Consider the following 17,247-nt stretch of genomic DNA (forward strand, 5'->3'; position numbering starts at 1 on the left):
TTATTTGTTGAAGGGGATCACATTTTTAAAGTTACCAAGTGACTGGTCCTCTCAAGTGCCAGGTGTGTATTGCTCAAAAATGTAGCATGGTGCATAGACCCACAATTCCTTGCATGTATCTGCATTCTGTATTTTTGTATTTTTAACAGATATGTTAATCACAAAACATGCAAGGCATTGTAGGAATTTAGGTTTACTTCCCCTTTAAATGCTATCTGACTTATGGGGTCATTGATATCTGCCAACCAGATGTCATTAAAAGTAAACTCTCCATACACACAGATCCTGAACAAAAAAAAATCTTTATTTCCAGAACAAAAACGAATTTGCATAAATATATTTGTTATCTATATTTGCTCTAGTACAGGGATCTTCAATACTACAGTCCGGCCCCCCACAGTCTGAGGGACCATGAACTGGCCCCATGTCAAAAAAGTTTGAGGACTCTTGCTCTAGTACTTTGCTCCACCGTTAGGTCTTAATTAAGGGCTATTTTTTTAAGCAGGCTGGTGCCACAGCCCCTTCGTTAAACCATCCCTATATGGTTTATAACCCAGTATTATGAAGGCTAAGTAGAGGATATGAAAGGCAGACAGGCTCAGCCTGGCATTAGTCAGTCAAATGCTAGAGGGGCTGTTCTGCTCTAGTGCTCAGATCTATAGCCTCCATTTTGGCTAGAGCCCATAAACTGAAATGTATCTACACTATACTTATTTAAAAACAAATGTTGCTTTTCCATAGTGAAAGGCTTTTCTTTGCTTTGTGTGAGCTTTCCTTTTACTTACTGCTGTTTTAATAAACTTGTATACCCATAACGCCATCTATATTTCAATGTGCCTTTTTAAATGCCACACAGTGTTTCCTGCAATTCTTATGATATGCCTGTGACAATACAAATAAAAATTGTATTACAGTTCATTGGATTCCTTTAAGCAATGGTTTTCAGATGTTTTGGACATTCTGGAACTCTTCTGTACTTTGAAATACACTCCATCTCTTTTGAACCTGCAATGCATAACCAGCTTCCTCTTCTACTATGCATAAAATGGCATCTCTTGTCTGTGACTCCAGTGTAGTTAAATCATCCTCTTTTTTCTGTATTCTTTCAGGTGATGCATCCACCATGTCTATCTGAACTTCTGTTCTGCAGTCTTCTTGCTCTTCATTACCATCTTTTGTACACTTTATTTTTTTACAACCTTGTCTCCTACACAATGTAAATTCTTCAGCATTTTTATTTACATCTCTAACCTTGTTGACACTTTCCCTGCACTGACTGCACTCAGCTTGTGTTTTGTCCCTATTTTCCTCTGGTACAGCCTCATCCTTTCTGACCTCAAGCTCCTTCCAGTCATTCTGAAGATTGTTTATTCCTCTTAGAAGTCCCATCTTATTCTTCATTGAAAAATCCAGATTAACTGTAAACCTCATAAGTCTTCTGGATTCCTCTGCAGTAAAGGGAAAATCTTGTGACAAGAATTTTTGAAAAATTTCTGGGTCTTCATCCAAGTCTAAGAGGTTTTTTAGACCAGTTTTTAAGGAAAAGAGTTCCTTGCTGTTCTTCTTAAAAACATCCCATAATAAGCAGCTGCAGAATGATTCTTTGGAATTTCTCTGCTCCTCATCCTCTAAACACTGCAGTATCCAACTCAGGCGGCAAGGCCACTGATTGCAAAGTACAACCCAAGCAGCTAGAGACTTGGGTGATAGATTGTCCAGTGGGACTTTGCATAGCATCATCAAGTTAACCATGACTGGAATAGTGTTAACAATCCGTTTCATTTGGCAAATGCTATCAGGGATATATTCATGCAGAACCTCCCTTTCACTGTATAGTGCATAAAATGTTTCCTGAATGCAGCGAAGTGTTTGAAAGTAATTTGTCTGTACCTCTGGTTCTTCTTCCTCTGCTAGTTCATCTTTAAGCAGTTTAACTGTTTCAGCAATACCTGTTTTGGTGACTCGAAGCGCATCATTTCTGCAAGGCCAGTCTATAAGGTCTTCTGTCCTCTGAACAGCCTTTCTAAGGATCTGAAGTTTAGTCTTTTTACCTAAAGCTGGCACTGAAAAGGGCAAAGTAACTGTACGGTTAAGGAACATGTAACCATTGTCTGCCATGCCTTTAAGTGAGCTGGCATTTTCTAGGCAAGTAACAATGATGCTAGGATCAACCACTAAGATAGAAATAAATGGTGCTCTTCGGTCAGACAACAGCGTGTTCATAGCATCAAGCACACCTACTACTTTATCTGGAGCACAGAGCTCCAGACTAGTGATCTGCAGAACAACACGAATTTTTTGTTTCTGAAAGATCTCCATGGTCTGGACCATTTGCGTGATCAATTCTACCTCTTTTTTTACTTCACTCATGAAGCCCATCTGGGTACTAAACTTTTGACTGTTGACCAGACGTTCAATTTTATGCTTTTGACTTATTATGACACCCTTTACCAATTTATAGAGTGTCATAATAATACCTGAGCCAGATACTAATGTAGCAAGACTCCCAAATACAGTGGTGACCTTGTCATCTCCCCCATTGGATGCTGAATGCACAGGCACAATAAGAAGGAGTAACCCAATGAGGAGTAGGAGTAAAACAATCACAAGCTTAATGCAGAAGGACTTCTTAAACTTCCATTCTGTAATTTCAGATTCTAGACTCCTTCTTGGAGCAGTGCCCAAGACTTTAAAAACAGTGAGTGGGATTGCACCAAAATGTTTCCGGACACGGTCACAGAGAGTGGTAACCAAGCCAGCCCAAAGCCGGTCACTGCCGGCATACTGCCAAGCGCTGAAGTTGACAAAAATAAATTCAATGCTTTTTCGTTCCAGGTGGTGTTCAGTAATCACAGGGCAGTAGAAAAGGAGGTGCCAGAGCAGGGACATAAAGCCCCATCCCACTGGTTTTCTTGAAGTCTGTCCAGATGTTGCCTCCTCCTTCTCTGTTACATACATTGACACCTCCCTCATACATTCTGCAAAACATAGATAAGGATAAATATAACAATAGCATAATAGAATGGAGAATAAGAATTGGAGTATATTTATTGTTTGGAATTGTTACTTTAGTCTTTGTTTAACTCTTGACTGTAAATCTGTGTTGTAATACTGTATTTTATTCTTTCAGATCTCAGCTAGGTGACTTAGCCATGCTGGGTAAACCTAGACCTTATTTTGTCTTAAGTATTAAGCTTTTTTTACCCTTATAAAAGAATTTGCTTTTTTTTTTAGCAACTACCATTCAACCATAGATCTCTGTTTGGTTGTTGTTAAATGGTTAGTATCTTTAAAATAACTTTTCATGTGATGTAGACAGTGCTATTCTGGAATAAACTGCATTTTGGTTTTATATTTTATTTTTGAGATTTTTTTTTTAATTAATTAGCTTTTTGTCAAGCAGCTTCGCAACTAAAATTTTTAGCATCTGTCTGGTTTCTATGGTCCAGTTTAGTGTCTGTTCTTTGGAACTTTGAATGCAACACTCAGGCCCAGATTGGGATTCAAAATAGGCCCTGGCATTTCAAGTACACAGAGGCCCCCACCGCCCCCCACCAGCCCAATAAATAGTGACTGTCTTTGGAATATTACAGCAGCCGCTCTGGCATTTGCCAAAATTCACATATTGCCAGTCTGCTGCTGCACTTTAAGCTGTGTAAATCAATTGCTACCAACCCCCTCCCTACAATATACTTACAGAAACACACATACACATTTTTTTTACATTTTTATTACTATTTATTCATTTTACCATTTCATCTAGTGGATCAGCAATCCAGATAATCATGCTTCTGGATTAGATTGTTATTTTTATTTCATTTGCATAGAGGTATTTTATTTTAAGAGACTTTATTGCATTTAATCCCTGCATTGTTGTTTGTTTCTTGTGTTTTAGCATAGCTTTGCAGTCTAATAGTATGAAGTAGAAAGACATATTTACCCATTTTGGATTTGCCAGAATGTGTACTTTCCAAAAATGTATGACATTCTGGGCTCTTCTTACTGATTACAACAAATAAAACGCAGACGGTGTGCCGTGTTTGCGGAAACTGAGTTTAGTTCAATATTTGGAATTGGTGTTAGGCTTTCCTAGGTAACCTAGCCATTGCCCCCCACAAAAATGCCCCTAAATTGAAAAAGTGCTAAATATTCAGGTATTTCTTAACAGTTAGTAACTGTTAGGGGTGCACCAAACTCACTATTTTGGGATTCAGCTGAACCCCGTATCCTACATGAAAGATTTGGCTGAATACCTAACCAAAACCAAACCCAAATCCCAATTTTAATATGCAAATAACGTAATGGAAGGGTTAAAGAGAACCGCGTGCTTTTCATGTGGTGAAAAAAATTTAACACGTGATACTAAGGATTCGGATTTTGGTTCAGCCAGGATTCGGCCGAATCCAAATCCTGCTAAAAAGGCAGAATCTTGGCTCAATCCTGAACTGAATCCTGGATTCGGTGCATCCCTAGTAACTGCATTGTGGAAAATTAGCTGACAGTAAAAGAGTAAAATATTCAATTCATTTATCAATATATTTGTCTCTCGGTGATGTCAGGAAGTAACATCTAGCCTTTATATAGCAATGGGTCTAAGACAGGGGTGGGCAAACTACGGCCCGCGGGCCACATCCAGCCCGCCGACGACGCCAAATTTCATCACACGAGACTTGGTGTCATTGGCGGGCCGGAATTAAAGAGACGAAGGGGGCGTAACGCTGGCCTGGCCCTGCCCGCCCTGGCCCAGTCCGGCCCGGGGGTGAGTAAATGTGGCCCGTGAGCCAAAAAGTTTGCCCACCCCTGTTCTAAGAGATAATACGCATTCTAGCCCAAAATGTCAGAAGCCACTTTAGAGCTCTATGAGCTATATAAAAGCACACAGCTAACTCTTTTGGTAATGGAACCCCTCAGAATTCTGTTCCCCATCCCCTAAATTTCTCAAAGCAAAAGACTTACATTCTTACATTCTATTATGTTTAAGTTAGCAAACTTACTAGTTATTCGATCCAGAAGCATGTAAACTCGACTTCCAAATGGGGCATATAAACCAACTGTCACAGGTGTGGAGATTTGGCATAATGACTTGGAGAGGCAGGCACAGTAGATATCATCTTCTCCCAGTTTACCTGCAGTAAAACAGGACAACATGGTTACACAGAAGACTACGGCTTCCCTGGTTGAATGAAAAAATAATACTTAGTACAGGGCTGTCCAAGTGGTGGGCCACAGGCCACATGCAGCCCGCGGCCCCCCTCTGTGTGCCCACCCCCCACCTGTCTGGCTGCTGTTACTGTTAACCTATGTGTAAACTTTAAATGGTATTCAGTACTGAGATTAACTGTCTCACGCCTCAGATTCAGGCCCCCTGCATTGTTCAAACATGTAATCCCATGTATTGTTCACACATTTTAATCCCTGCATTGTTCACCCCCCTGCTTTGTTTACACCTCAAGCTCAGACTGTAAACCCCCACATTGTTCACCTGTTCACACCTCTGACATCAAACACCACCTAACAAACTCCGAGAACAAACCCCTGCCAGTTTCACCCTCCACAGGCAGAACAGGACAGGCAGAGTATGGCAAACACAGGCAGCATAGGGCAGGAAGAGTATGGCACATTGACAGCATAGGGCAGGCAGAGTTCACCTGTTCACACCTCTGACACACCTCTGTAAGGCACACATAGGCAGCAGAGGGGAGGTAGAATACTGGCATACTCTGCCTGCCCTATGCTGCCAATGTGTTTCATACTCTCCCTACCCTACCCTGCCTGTGTGTGCCATACTCTGCCTGCCCTGTGCTGCCTTTGTGTGCCATACTCTGCCTGCCCTGTGCTGCCTGTGTGTGCCATACTCTCCCTACCCTGCCTGTGTGTGCCATACTCTGCCTGCTCTGTGCTGCCTCTAGAAGGTGAAACTGGCAGGGGTTTGTTCTGGGAATTTGTTAGCATTTGGAAAGTTTTTGCTGCGTTACCACCATTAGTATGGGTATGGCCTTGTGATAACATGGGTTTGGTTTGAAGTGGGAGTGGTTTAACAGAAGGGGAGTGGTCAAAACAGGCTTCCATTATTGGCCCAGAAAAATTCTGGCCCTTGGTAGCACAGAAGTTGGACAGCACTGCTGTAGTAGATAATATAGTGGCAAGCAAGCCAAACCTTAGGTCAGCTGTCCTAAAATCTGAAAACTTGCTGAATTTATCATTGGGCATATGGAAGCGGTGATAACAAGGTGAATAAGATCAATGATCACTTAGCATATTTTTAAGTGGGTAAGGCACTTCATATAACTGTGGAAGAGAGTTATTATAAGGTGTATTGATCTATATGTTCTTTAAATTCATGCTTGTGGTTCACTGCATTGCCATGGCCACCACATCAAATGACCTTCTTGAAACCCATTGATGCTGAATGAATGGTATGAAAGAATTCCTTTATATTAGGTTTGTGTATTGCATTATATGAAAATGCCTTGCAATTTGTACCCTTTAGTCAGAATAGCTTTAAAGGAACCGTAACACTAAAAAATGAAGGTGTTTTAAAGGAGAAGGAAAGGCTAATAAAGAGTTAATCTCAAGCTTCAGTTCTCTCAATAGTGCCCTTAAGTCTCCCCGTATTTCTCCCGTTCAGATGATCAGAAGCCAAACAGGAAGAAAAAACGCTAAATTGTGTAAAGAAAGTTCCCATAATGCCTCACTCCTGCACCAAGAGTGTGTACATGCTCAGTTAGTTAGACTATGAGGAAGCTTCCTGCTGATTGGCCCAGATCACACATTCCTAAGGGGGGAGTGAGTTCTTAGCATTCTTGAGGGAGGGGGGAGCAGGAGAGGGGAGAGAGGAGAGAGCTGCGTGTCTCTGGCTCAGGAAAACAGACACAAGAAATCTTTTGACAGAGAAGTCAGTGCAGCATTTCTGTGAGTGCTTATGGCTGTATTTACCTTTCTGATAAAGCTTACTTAGTTTTTACCTTTCTGTCTCCTTTAAAGTAATTAAAATATAATGTCCAGTACTGGTATAACTGGTGTGTTTGCTTCAGAAAGACTACTATTGTATATAATTAAGCTGCTGTGTAGCCACAGGAGCAGTGGTTTTAAGCTGGAAAAAAGGAGAAAAGGCACAGGTTACATAGCAGACAAATATAAAATACCATTGAATTTTACTAATCTGCCTTTTATCCTTTTGAGTGGCTGCCTCCATGGCTACACAACAGGTTATTTATTTAAACTATAGAAGCATAGATAAGGAGGAGTGAAATAGGTTTTACCAATTAAACTGATAGATGACAACATAAGACAATAATAAAAAAAAAATACCTTTTGAAAGCATTGTGAACCACAGTTGTTTCAGACAGCACTAATACTGTTAGTTTTGATGATATATTTTCATTGCTGAAATGCAAAAAGTAAATAGATGTTAATATATCATATATGGCATAATGTGAAAAAACTTTGAAAGACTTTTAGAAGTTATTGTGACCATTCAGATGTCCAATGTCACAGGGAGCACGCTGAGGGTATGTGAGGTGACCCGCAACAATATGAGATTACCCCCCACAGCTGGAATTCAAGTCAGATCAGATAAGTCAGATGGTGTATTTAGCTTACATTTGATGGTCAATATATTTCAATGAGAAAAAAGTCTTTCAGATGCCATTAGATTTTATCTTGTCAGATGCAGACACAGCATACAGCCTTCCCTTCCCACAGGAGTGTTCAGTCAAAGCAAAGCTTCCATGAAGTTTACACATCAGATTTTTCTATCAGTCCCATTATTTCTTAACCAGCTGTATACCTAGATGGAGGGGTACCTCCACCGCACTTTAACTGCTACCTGCAACCCCTCCACCCTCGCTGCCTTCCTCTTGAGTTCCTGGCTCCACAGCTCCCCCCCACTCACAGTGCAGCTGCGGCGCACTTTTTTTAAGGCTATAAAGAAAGCAGACCCCGCGGTCCAGGCCCCCTGTCCCCTGCCCCCCAAACCTGCAGGATCTGCTTCTTCACTAATAATACCACTGTTTTTAACTCAAGCTTCTATATCTGACTTGTAGAACGCAACCTGTTGTTCCAACACCATCCTACTAAATCTTCCGTGTAGGTTAGGCCTAATGCAAAAGGTTTTGAAAGCTTTAAAATACATGAATGCCATTTTTGATAGATTTTTTTTTAAGCAAACAATTCTTAATTTCTTAATAATAATAACAGTAAAACAGTAACCTAGCAGGTGTAAATGTATGTTGATGGAAAAACAAAATAAGTCGGGGAGGCCTTTTTATCAACTTACTGATCTTAATGGTTTTAGTGGTTTTTGAAACCACAAAATGACTCATTCTCACTAAAACCATGAATGCCAAGTATTTTATTATAATAGCCTAATATAAAAAGCATGAACAAAAAACCTGCAGAAAAAATCCTAACAAGAATACTACAACTCTCAAATTCTCGTTTTTGTAAGAATTTTTGTAGAAAGGAAAGCATCGATAAACCCCCAAATCTCTAAAACCACAAAGCAAAGAGTGACTTTTCAATTGAAAAAAGTACAGCTCCAATTGGCTTTTAAATGGTGCAGTTTGTATTAATGTTTTTGTGTTTTTTTACACTTAATAAATTATGTTTTTTTTTCATTGTTTAGAGTAATTAGTGTAATCCACAATTTTTAGCACTAAAATTACGATTTGTAAAAATGAACAAAATACAAATTTTAGTAAATGGGCCCCTGAGTGTTATATTTAGTGTTTATAATGTAAGTAACCTGAAATGAAAAGGAAAGGCATTTTGGCATTTTATTGCCAATAGATTCCCCACATTAGTGCCACCTGGAACACCATATTTATTCTGCAGAAAGCTTTACCATACCTGAGTAAACAGTCCTAGAAGCTCCCTTCTTTTAAGATAGCAGTTGCCATTTTAGTGTGGTCTCCAAAGCTTCCTGCTGCAGCTCTAGCCATTATAGCTCAGATTACTCATTCTTATTGGGGGGAGTGAATACTTATAAATTCTTATGGGAGGGGGAGAGAGTCCCTCATACCCCAAACCTGAAGGAGATCTAAAGAGAAAGTCTGATACCGAAGAACATGTTTACATAAAAGGAGACAAGAAATCCTGTGTTTCTTTTGATAGAGGACTCAATGCAGCATTTCTGCAAGTGCTTATGGTTGTATTTACATATACCTTTCCGATAAAGCTTACGTAGTTTTTATATTTCCTTCTCCTTTAATGGGGTAGTTCACCTTAAAATTAATTTTTAGTATGATGTAGATACTGATATTCTGAGAAATCTGAAATTTGCGATGTAATTATTTTGACAAAAACAGTAAAATTGTAGCCTCGGATATATTTTTTTTTTGGCAGTGGTCTATGACCCCCCCTTCATTTGGAGCTGAAATGAGGTAAGGTAAACCACCACCATACATTATATTGATTCAAATAACAGAAAGATACCTTGTTTGGAAAATCTGAGGTCCCATACCTATATTAATAATGAACCGGCGAACAACGATATTAATGAAAATGGCCACATTCTCTGGTGGCAGCCACACTCCGTGCCATTTACAAAGTGAATATTTATTATCAGTACAAACTACAGGAAGTGGTATGTGACAAATTCTTGTTATTTTTATCACTAATTTTCTGGATAAAAGTACAGTGAAGTAATGAAATTCCCATTGAGTGATTCACTAGTGAAGTTAAAAATCCATTGGATGACTACCAGGAAAAGGCATTTAAGATTATTAAATCACTGCAATTTTGTGGGCAGGGAGGTTTCTCCTAATTTAATCTGCTGCAGAGAAGGATTTGAACAAAAGCTTTCCAGATTTACCACTTATATACTGTAACTCCTTTCATCCTAAAATGGAAGTTGTCTGTGCTCTCAAAAGATTTGTGTCCTCTTTGCCACATGCAATCAAAACAATAATGTGCAAGTGCATTATACTCCTCTAAAAAAAGAAGGAATTAATTGAAAATATCTTAAAAAAAAACCAAAAACCTACGAGTCCCACCCATCTGTTTCACTTTCTGCTGCCTCAATTCCCAGGGTGTGCAGATGGGCAATCAGCACACTCACTCCAGCTCCAAATGGGGGGGGGGGGGGGGTGCACTGTTTGATAGGAACCAATCAGCAGCTACTCTGACCTGATAGAGAACAACAGCCTGTGTTAGCTGGTGTGAATGCAGGGCTGTGATTGGCTATCCCCTACTGTGCTTTTGGCAGGGACCGTAAGGAGACACCCAACCCCTCATTTGAAATAGGGACAGGGACCATAGAAGATCTATGGGGTGCTCCAATAAAGGGTCATTCTAAAAAAGAAAATATATCATTTTGTTTTAGCCCAGACTGAACCAGCACCAGATGATATTGATTATTGCCTTCAAGATTTGAAGGATTTTTAGTTATGCTACATGTCTCCTTAATGGGGGTCCAAGCACATATAGGTCCCCTCTGGAGCAGGAATTGCGGGAATGTAGTGTAGCAAAGCTAAATAAAGCTGCACAAATTTACCTTTTAACTATGACTAGTGTAACTCAGCAGTTCTGTAGCAAATGACTGACAGTGGTACAGTAGGGCAAGATGAAGAAACAGTTTATACTAATGTTGCCCAGACTATGGTCAGAGTTACTGGCAGCTGTAGTTGAACAATTACTTAAAGGACAAGGAAAGGTTAATATAAATTAAAAGTAAGTCTAAAGGCATTCTTTTTATGTACTTACTGCATATCTAAATTCCCAGATCCCTGCTTGCTTCTCTGAGATATGGTCCTGGCAGCCTACAGCAGTGTGAAGCCTACAGTGACATCACTGAAATCTCTCTGTCCTTCCTGTAGGTGCCAGCGGCAGCCTTCCTATTCTCTGAGCATGTGTGTAACTTGATCCTGTCTCCTGTTCTGAGCTACACATGCCCACCAGCCAATCAGAAGCGGATCTGACAGAGGGGAGGGGGAGAGGGAATGAAACACATGTGCAGTATGAAGCAAGGAGGGAAAGGAAGGGAGAATACCTTTTTAGAGATGGCTGCCTGCTCTAGAAAATGTGAAGTAAGTGTGACTGAGTAAATATTTGATTAGGTGAGCCAAAAGTGTGGCGTTTTTACTAAACAATAGGAGGACTATTGGGCAGTATGCTTTTTACATTTTGACTTGCATTCTCCTTTAAGGGTGATTAGTTGGGATTTCACTGAACCACGAATCGTGTATGGAGGATTCGTCAGAACCAAATCCAAAGGGGTTAAAGACAACCATACTTGCAGTAAATAAAATTTTCAATGTCTGTGTTTATGTGATGAAAAGTCACATGATTTTAAGGATTTGGTTTGGCTAGGCACTTGGATTTCCCCGATCCAAATCCTGGATTCTGTGCATCCCTAATTATATCAATAATTTGTCCAAAAGGCTGTTTTGCTGTAGTCACACCATCACTAAAAAACAGTCCTGGCAAGAGGTTTTTCATGTGGCAGATGCGTGCCCTTCACTCTAGTATGTATTAAGGATGAAGGAGGTAGAGGCTGGTAGGTGGGTATGTGACGGACAGGAAGGGTAGCAGAATTGTTATGCTTTGGTGAGTGGTATGGTGTAACAGTGATTTATTAACAGCTTTAGTCAGCCATTATGCTCAAGCAGGAACTTTACTAATACTCTAACACTAATAGCAGTATAAAAAGACTATGTGATATTCTCAGCATAAGTCTTGAACACAGGTCATTTGTATAAACACCACAAGAATGACTCCAGTTGAATTATTTATAATCACTATGGTTCAGATTTATCAATTATAGTTTTTTATCTGTGATTCATATATTTTTGTGCTAATAACAACAAAAGATTTACCTTAAAAAACATGATTTTTTTGCTATTCATTATGCATCAAAACTGCAAAAAAAAAAACAAATGTAAAAAGTTTGCAAAGTTATGTAGAAGTCAATGGAAACTATCCTGGGCATTTTTTTTTGTTTGCAGTCCTTTCCCTGTTACTAAAATTCACAAATATGAATTTGAATAAATCTGCCTCTATGTTTCATAAACCTTATGTACAAAAAGATTTAACCTGCCTATATTCATTTGTTTAGTATTGTATTTTAATTGTATATACCAGCCTTATTATCTGTTATGATTCTTCACTAAAATATCTGTGGTTTGATAATGACTCAAAAACCCACAGTGTTTTGTCCTGTATGTGCTTCTTCCTCAGCCTGTGGCCTACATTTTTAGGTAATGTAGTGTGGTAAGGTCACTATCAGGATACATGGGAAAGTCCAGGATGGGGCTTATATATGTCCCAGGTTCCTAACAGAGTGGCAACTTAGGCCAAAATAGAAAGCTCCAGTGTGCGGGAAAGACACAGGTAAGCTGTCTGTGTGAGCTCACTATAGGCTTGAAATCACTACAAGGTTGGAACTTTGTTTTTCTTTTCTCTGTGTGGGAGAAAGGTGGTAGGCCTGCTCCTGGTTAGTTAAGGCAACTGACCTGTGTTAGTTAGCAAGGATTTTATTTTGAACTGTTTATTTTGTTATATTTTTTTCCAAGCAAAAGTAATTTGCCTGAAAGATACTACACTCTCATGAGTTTTGATTGTACCATGGGCTGCTTTACCCCCAGAAAGCTGGTCTCAGCTACCCAACCCCTGACAGTAGGAAGCATTACATTTCCAGTAATAACATCTAAAATATATCTTTAGGTGGTTATTTTTACTATTTCCTGCTGCAGGTTTACTGTGGGAAACCACATAAAATCAATAATAAAGCCACAGATGGTTAACTAAAGAATAATAAAAGATAACCTGATTGTTATGTACAGATCACTATAAAAATATCAGGTGGAAGCCCAAAGCACGCTATGATACAGTCAGCCATTAGTCAGTGTTTAGTGCTTATTTTGGCAGACCACACTTTATTCTCAGCATCCACACACAAGAATTTTCTCTTTTGGCCCTGAAGGGGTCTGTGAGACTCCCAGAAACACAGCTGCTAGCTAGGCTGTGGCTCTTAGTACCTAAATAGTCCTAGAAACTATTAGAACTAGAATATAATTAGTTGAAGCAGTATCTGGAGCTGTGGTAGGAGCAAGAAAGGCACACTGTTCAGGGTAGCAGGAACAGGAATCCGTACAACTGCACCTCTAACTTGCTTAGTAATTTACCCTTCACCTGAAACCTTCTAATTGTTAATACAGTTGCTCTTATTTTCTCATTAAGTTTTGTATCTCATTTTATGCCCTTGCACATGTCTACAGTAGTACTTAACTGGTTTGTAATGTTATTGTTATTTCAGTAAATTCCAGACAAATCCTATGACATTTCCACACTGATACTTACATCATTCTCTAATGTGTTTGGATCTTGTCTGACTTGTTGGATAGATATTGTAATAAAATATTAGTAATATTTATATTATCTATAATAGTTATAGATTGCATGTTATAGAAGCTAAGAATAAAACAGATCTACCAAGATAAATATCTGCCGGTTGTATACTAAAACAGTAGAAGCCCAATTTTACATTTCTCAGGGGACCAGAAAAATTGTTAAAAATCCTTGAAAATGTAAAATCAGGGAAATGCATTTTGCATTATATAATGGTGGGGCCACAAAAATGTGTAAAATGAGGGAAAGTTTAAAATCAGGTTATGTGAATTTACACACTGGTCATACAAAGAGAAGCTCTTGTGCTCCAGTCTCGGTAGACAGCCTGTGTCTGTGGAATGGCCCTACCTGGAAGATTTTGCACAAATTTTGCTGGGGTGCACAATTCATAGAATGGGTGAGTTTACTGTACAGATCATCCTCGGTGAAAGTTAGATCCAATGGATACCTCAAACCAGAACCAGAAATTCTAGGGGCGCTCAAGGGTGCCCATCTCACCTCTCCATTTTGTCCTACCTATAGAGCTCCTCGACATCCAAATATGATATGCATTGAAGAATGCATATCATTATACAAAGAGCATGTCCTTCTCTATCTAGATACCTCAGGCAAATCCCTTTAAACTGTTTCAGATAGCAGAACACTTCAGAAGTTTTTTTTTCTGATATGATTATCAATTGGGAAAAATGTAGTGTATTCCCTGTAGACACCTGGGTGGATCAGTTTAATATTTAGGATTTATTATCCATAGGAACCTACCTAGCAATCTATACTTCATACTTCAAAACATGAAGGAGAAACTATTGATATGGGCAAAACTACCTCTGTCTGTTTGTAGTAGAATTAATTTCCTAAAAATGATTTTTCTTTCTAAATCATGAATGGTACAAACAACCCTCCTCTGGGCAAACTAACCCTGAAGATTTGCCAGGGCCAAACTCATGGCTCAACTAATTGTTACTTGGGGAACAGCAAATTTGATTTAGGACCCAAAAATACTGGACAGTTGAATTTCTATACTAAGATAAATTAAAATTTTAATTAATTATAACCTCACTGGGCCCTTTACACTCTTTCCCACTGCAACCACAGGGTCTGCTTCCTTTTTATTTCTACCCCTGCCTAAGGCACAGTTCCAAGGGACCACAATATCTCTTATATACACCAGTATATAACTCACCCTGCAAGGTGCCTCCTCCAAAAATCTTATTATTATTTTCATGCTGGCTTTCAACTACTAAATCCCCATCTAATGCCACTTATACAACTTGGCAAAGGGACTTCCTGGAGATGACTGGGATGAAGCAACTAATAAAGCCATTACTATCTGGTGTTGGCCAGAGACTAATCCAATTCAAGTTCATCCATAGGCTGCATATGAATCGCCTTTACCTAATTTTCATGGCGTGAATCCTCCCTGTGCCCTAAGTTTAATGCCCCAGAAGCAAACTACTTACATCCCATATGGCAATGCCCAACAATTCGTTTTGCGAAAACCTATTAGCATATATACAGGGTAAGGTTAGGATACATAATCCCCAATCGTTTTGATTTTCATAAGGATACATTTGAAAATAATTTAATAAAGTAATGATTGCTGACACCGATTTTGCTTGAACCAAATGGGTTGTATATAAATATTTATTTATATATATTATTTGAACAGTCACATGGTCAAATCAACAAATCTAACTTTTGGGATGGAGGTTCTATCCTAATTAACAAATTGCTATTGAATCATACCAAAGGTCAAGCATATAGGTTATTAAATATATACAATATAGTCAACAAAAATAGACTTACCTTGACTAAAGATGATTTGGAGTATTAGATTAGCCTCTTTAAGTGACCGAAAAAGCCCCCCACCCTAGCATTTACACACTCTATGGCAACCCATTTTATATAGATCAGATGATATTACATAAATTGAATCAAGCATGTAAAGGAACTTACAAGGCCCAAGACAGATAAGCTATAAACTGGACTGCTTACCAACTAAATTATGTTCAGCAATGTTCGTTCTGTATGTGTCACTGGAGCTTACTTACTGACGCTGCCAACCTATGTGAAGAGAAGGTGAATGCCAGTCTGCCATCCAAAGCCTGTCAGTCTTCCTTCCAAACTGTGTGTGTCTTCCACAAATGACAACACATAGCAGAGCCATGCCCATCTTTTAATATATCTCCACCCTATGACTTGCTCAAATCTTTAGTAATATCTGGAAGCGGTTAAGCAGGTTTGTCCTGCCCTGACACCCACTGTGCTTGAGGGTTTCTTACGGTAGATTACGGTACATTAGTGATATAATATATTTTTTCAAGACTACTGACTTTATATAATGTTGCAGATATGTCATGTTACCGTATAATGTAGGACAGTGCTGTTCAACTTATTGCATGTAGTGGGCCAATTATATCTCATATAGCATGTTGGAAGGTTGGATATAATTAAAATGACAATGTCATATAGTCAAGTCTATGGAGCCTTTGAGCAGACTGGAGGCCATAAAAATCCTTTGGAGAGCCCAGGGCCATAATTAGGGATAGGCATATGAGGCACCTGCCTATGGCGCAACGGTGGAGGGGTGCCAGGCAACTACCTCTTTTTTCACCTACCAATAGTTCCGGCCCTTTTTCCCCACTGCAGTACCCCTGCCAGCGGCCCCGGCAACCCCGCCACCCTGTGTGCGCCCATTGCGCGCTTGCTTGCGCAAGCATGCGTTGACATGGGGGGCCAAGCCAACCAATTTGCCTAGGGCGCCCGGCCGACTTAGCCTGACACTGGGAGAGCCACATCGAGGTTGCTGTCCTCCAGTTGGATAGCCCTGTTGTAGGGCATGGTGACCCTGCCTCTTTGTTTCACTAAAGAAAGGAATGATAATAATATTACTGGGGGTGACAGTGGGTGACCTAGGAGGTGTGAATAGTATCCAGCCATTCTATAAGGAAATTATGTATTTTGCTTTTTGTACACATATTTGGTGAAACTAGTTGGTTACATCAAGCCCCAGGATGTAGTAGCAGGAAGTGAAATAAGAAGTCAGGGATATTAAGGAGAAGGGAGATTGCTCAATAATTATGACTACTATAAAATTCCCGCTAGAAGTTATTTTTGGAGTTCCTTTAAGAGCTTGAGACATTGTATTCATCCTCATTACGCTGGCATTGATCCCCTCCCTCACCTTGTTAAATGTCAAAATGATGGACTCTGGGACTTGAAATTGTTCTGCTTTCGGTTCACAGATTCTCTGAAAACCAGAGGGAAGTTTAAGTCCCAGAATCTATCACTTTAACATGGAACAAGGTGAATGACTAAGGTGGGGTTACTTAAATGGTCCCTGTGAGTCAGAGGCTAAGATTAAATTAACAGGGTTGCTTTGTATTTTGATTTGTTCAGTAGATATCCAGTCCTTTTTTAAAACTAGCAATATGTTAAAGAATGTCACAGGCTAATATGCTGATAATTTTGTAACTTGATATGTTTACAATTATGTTTCCTAGATACATTTCAGTTGAAAATATGATGATTTCAGTTGAAAAGATTCTGAAACCAGCTTTCAAGCAGTGATACATAAACCACTTTACTTTGTAAATTGCTTTTGTGATTGTTCATTGGCATCCACCTTAGTATTTGGTACAGGACACTATTTACCCTAAGGCCAGCATTGACTATTTTTATTCATTCATTAATATACCTTTAGTGGCCTTACTGAGTCACTGTTTATTTTAGACTCATAGCACATGGGATATAATGCCAGCAGAGGAGCAGCCAAACACACTGGCAGAGCTTGTCATTAGTCTCTAATAGCCAAAAGTTACGGTTGTGTCAATGTGCCTGATTCTGAGCTTTCAGAAGGAGCCAAAAATTGGCCAGATCTCGATCGAGAAGGTTTGATTATCC

The 17,247-nt window shown here is 39.4% G+C and overlaps 1 protein-coding gene across 1 annotated transcript; it reads right to left on the reverse strand.

Annotated features, from left to right (window-relative positions):
- Positions 1 to 283: 283 nt before the first annotated feature.
- nkpd1 (NTPase KAP family P-loop domain containing 1) lies at positions 284 to 15,493 on the reverse strand. The gene is made up of 4 exons (XM_004916970.4): positions 15,340 to 15,493; positions 7,312 to 7,386; positions 4,995 to 5,126; positions 284 to 2,978 (listed from the first exon to the last, which is right to left on the reverse strand). The coding sequence occupies exons 2-4, from the start codon at positions 7,322 to 7,324 to the stop codon at positions 943 to 945; spliced, it is 2,181 nt and encodes a 726-aa protein (XP_004917027.1). The 5' UTR covers positions 7,325 to 7,386; positions 15,340 to 15,493; the 3' UTR covers positions 284 to 942.
- Positions 15,494 to 17,247: the final 1,754 nt, after the last annotated feature.

Source organism: Xenopus tropicalis, chromosome 8 (genome assembly GCF_000004195.4).
Source record: "Xenopus tropicalis strain Nigerian chromosome 8, UCB_Xtro_10.0, whole genome shotgun sequence".
NCBI classification, from domain to species: domain Eukaryota; kingdom Metazoa; phylum Chordata; class Amphibia; order Anura; family Pipidae; genus Xenopus; species Xenopus tropicalis.

Coding starts and splice junctions, on each gene's coding strand:
- nkpd1 (XM_004916970.4), bottom strand. Junction 2,979..4,994: donor GCTTCTGGATCGAATAACTA/GTAAGTTTGCTA, acceptor TATGTTTTGCAG/AATGTATGAGGGAGGTGTCA.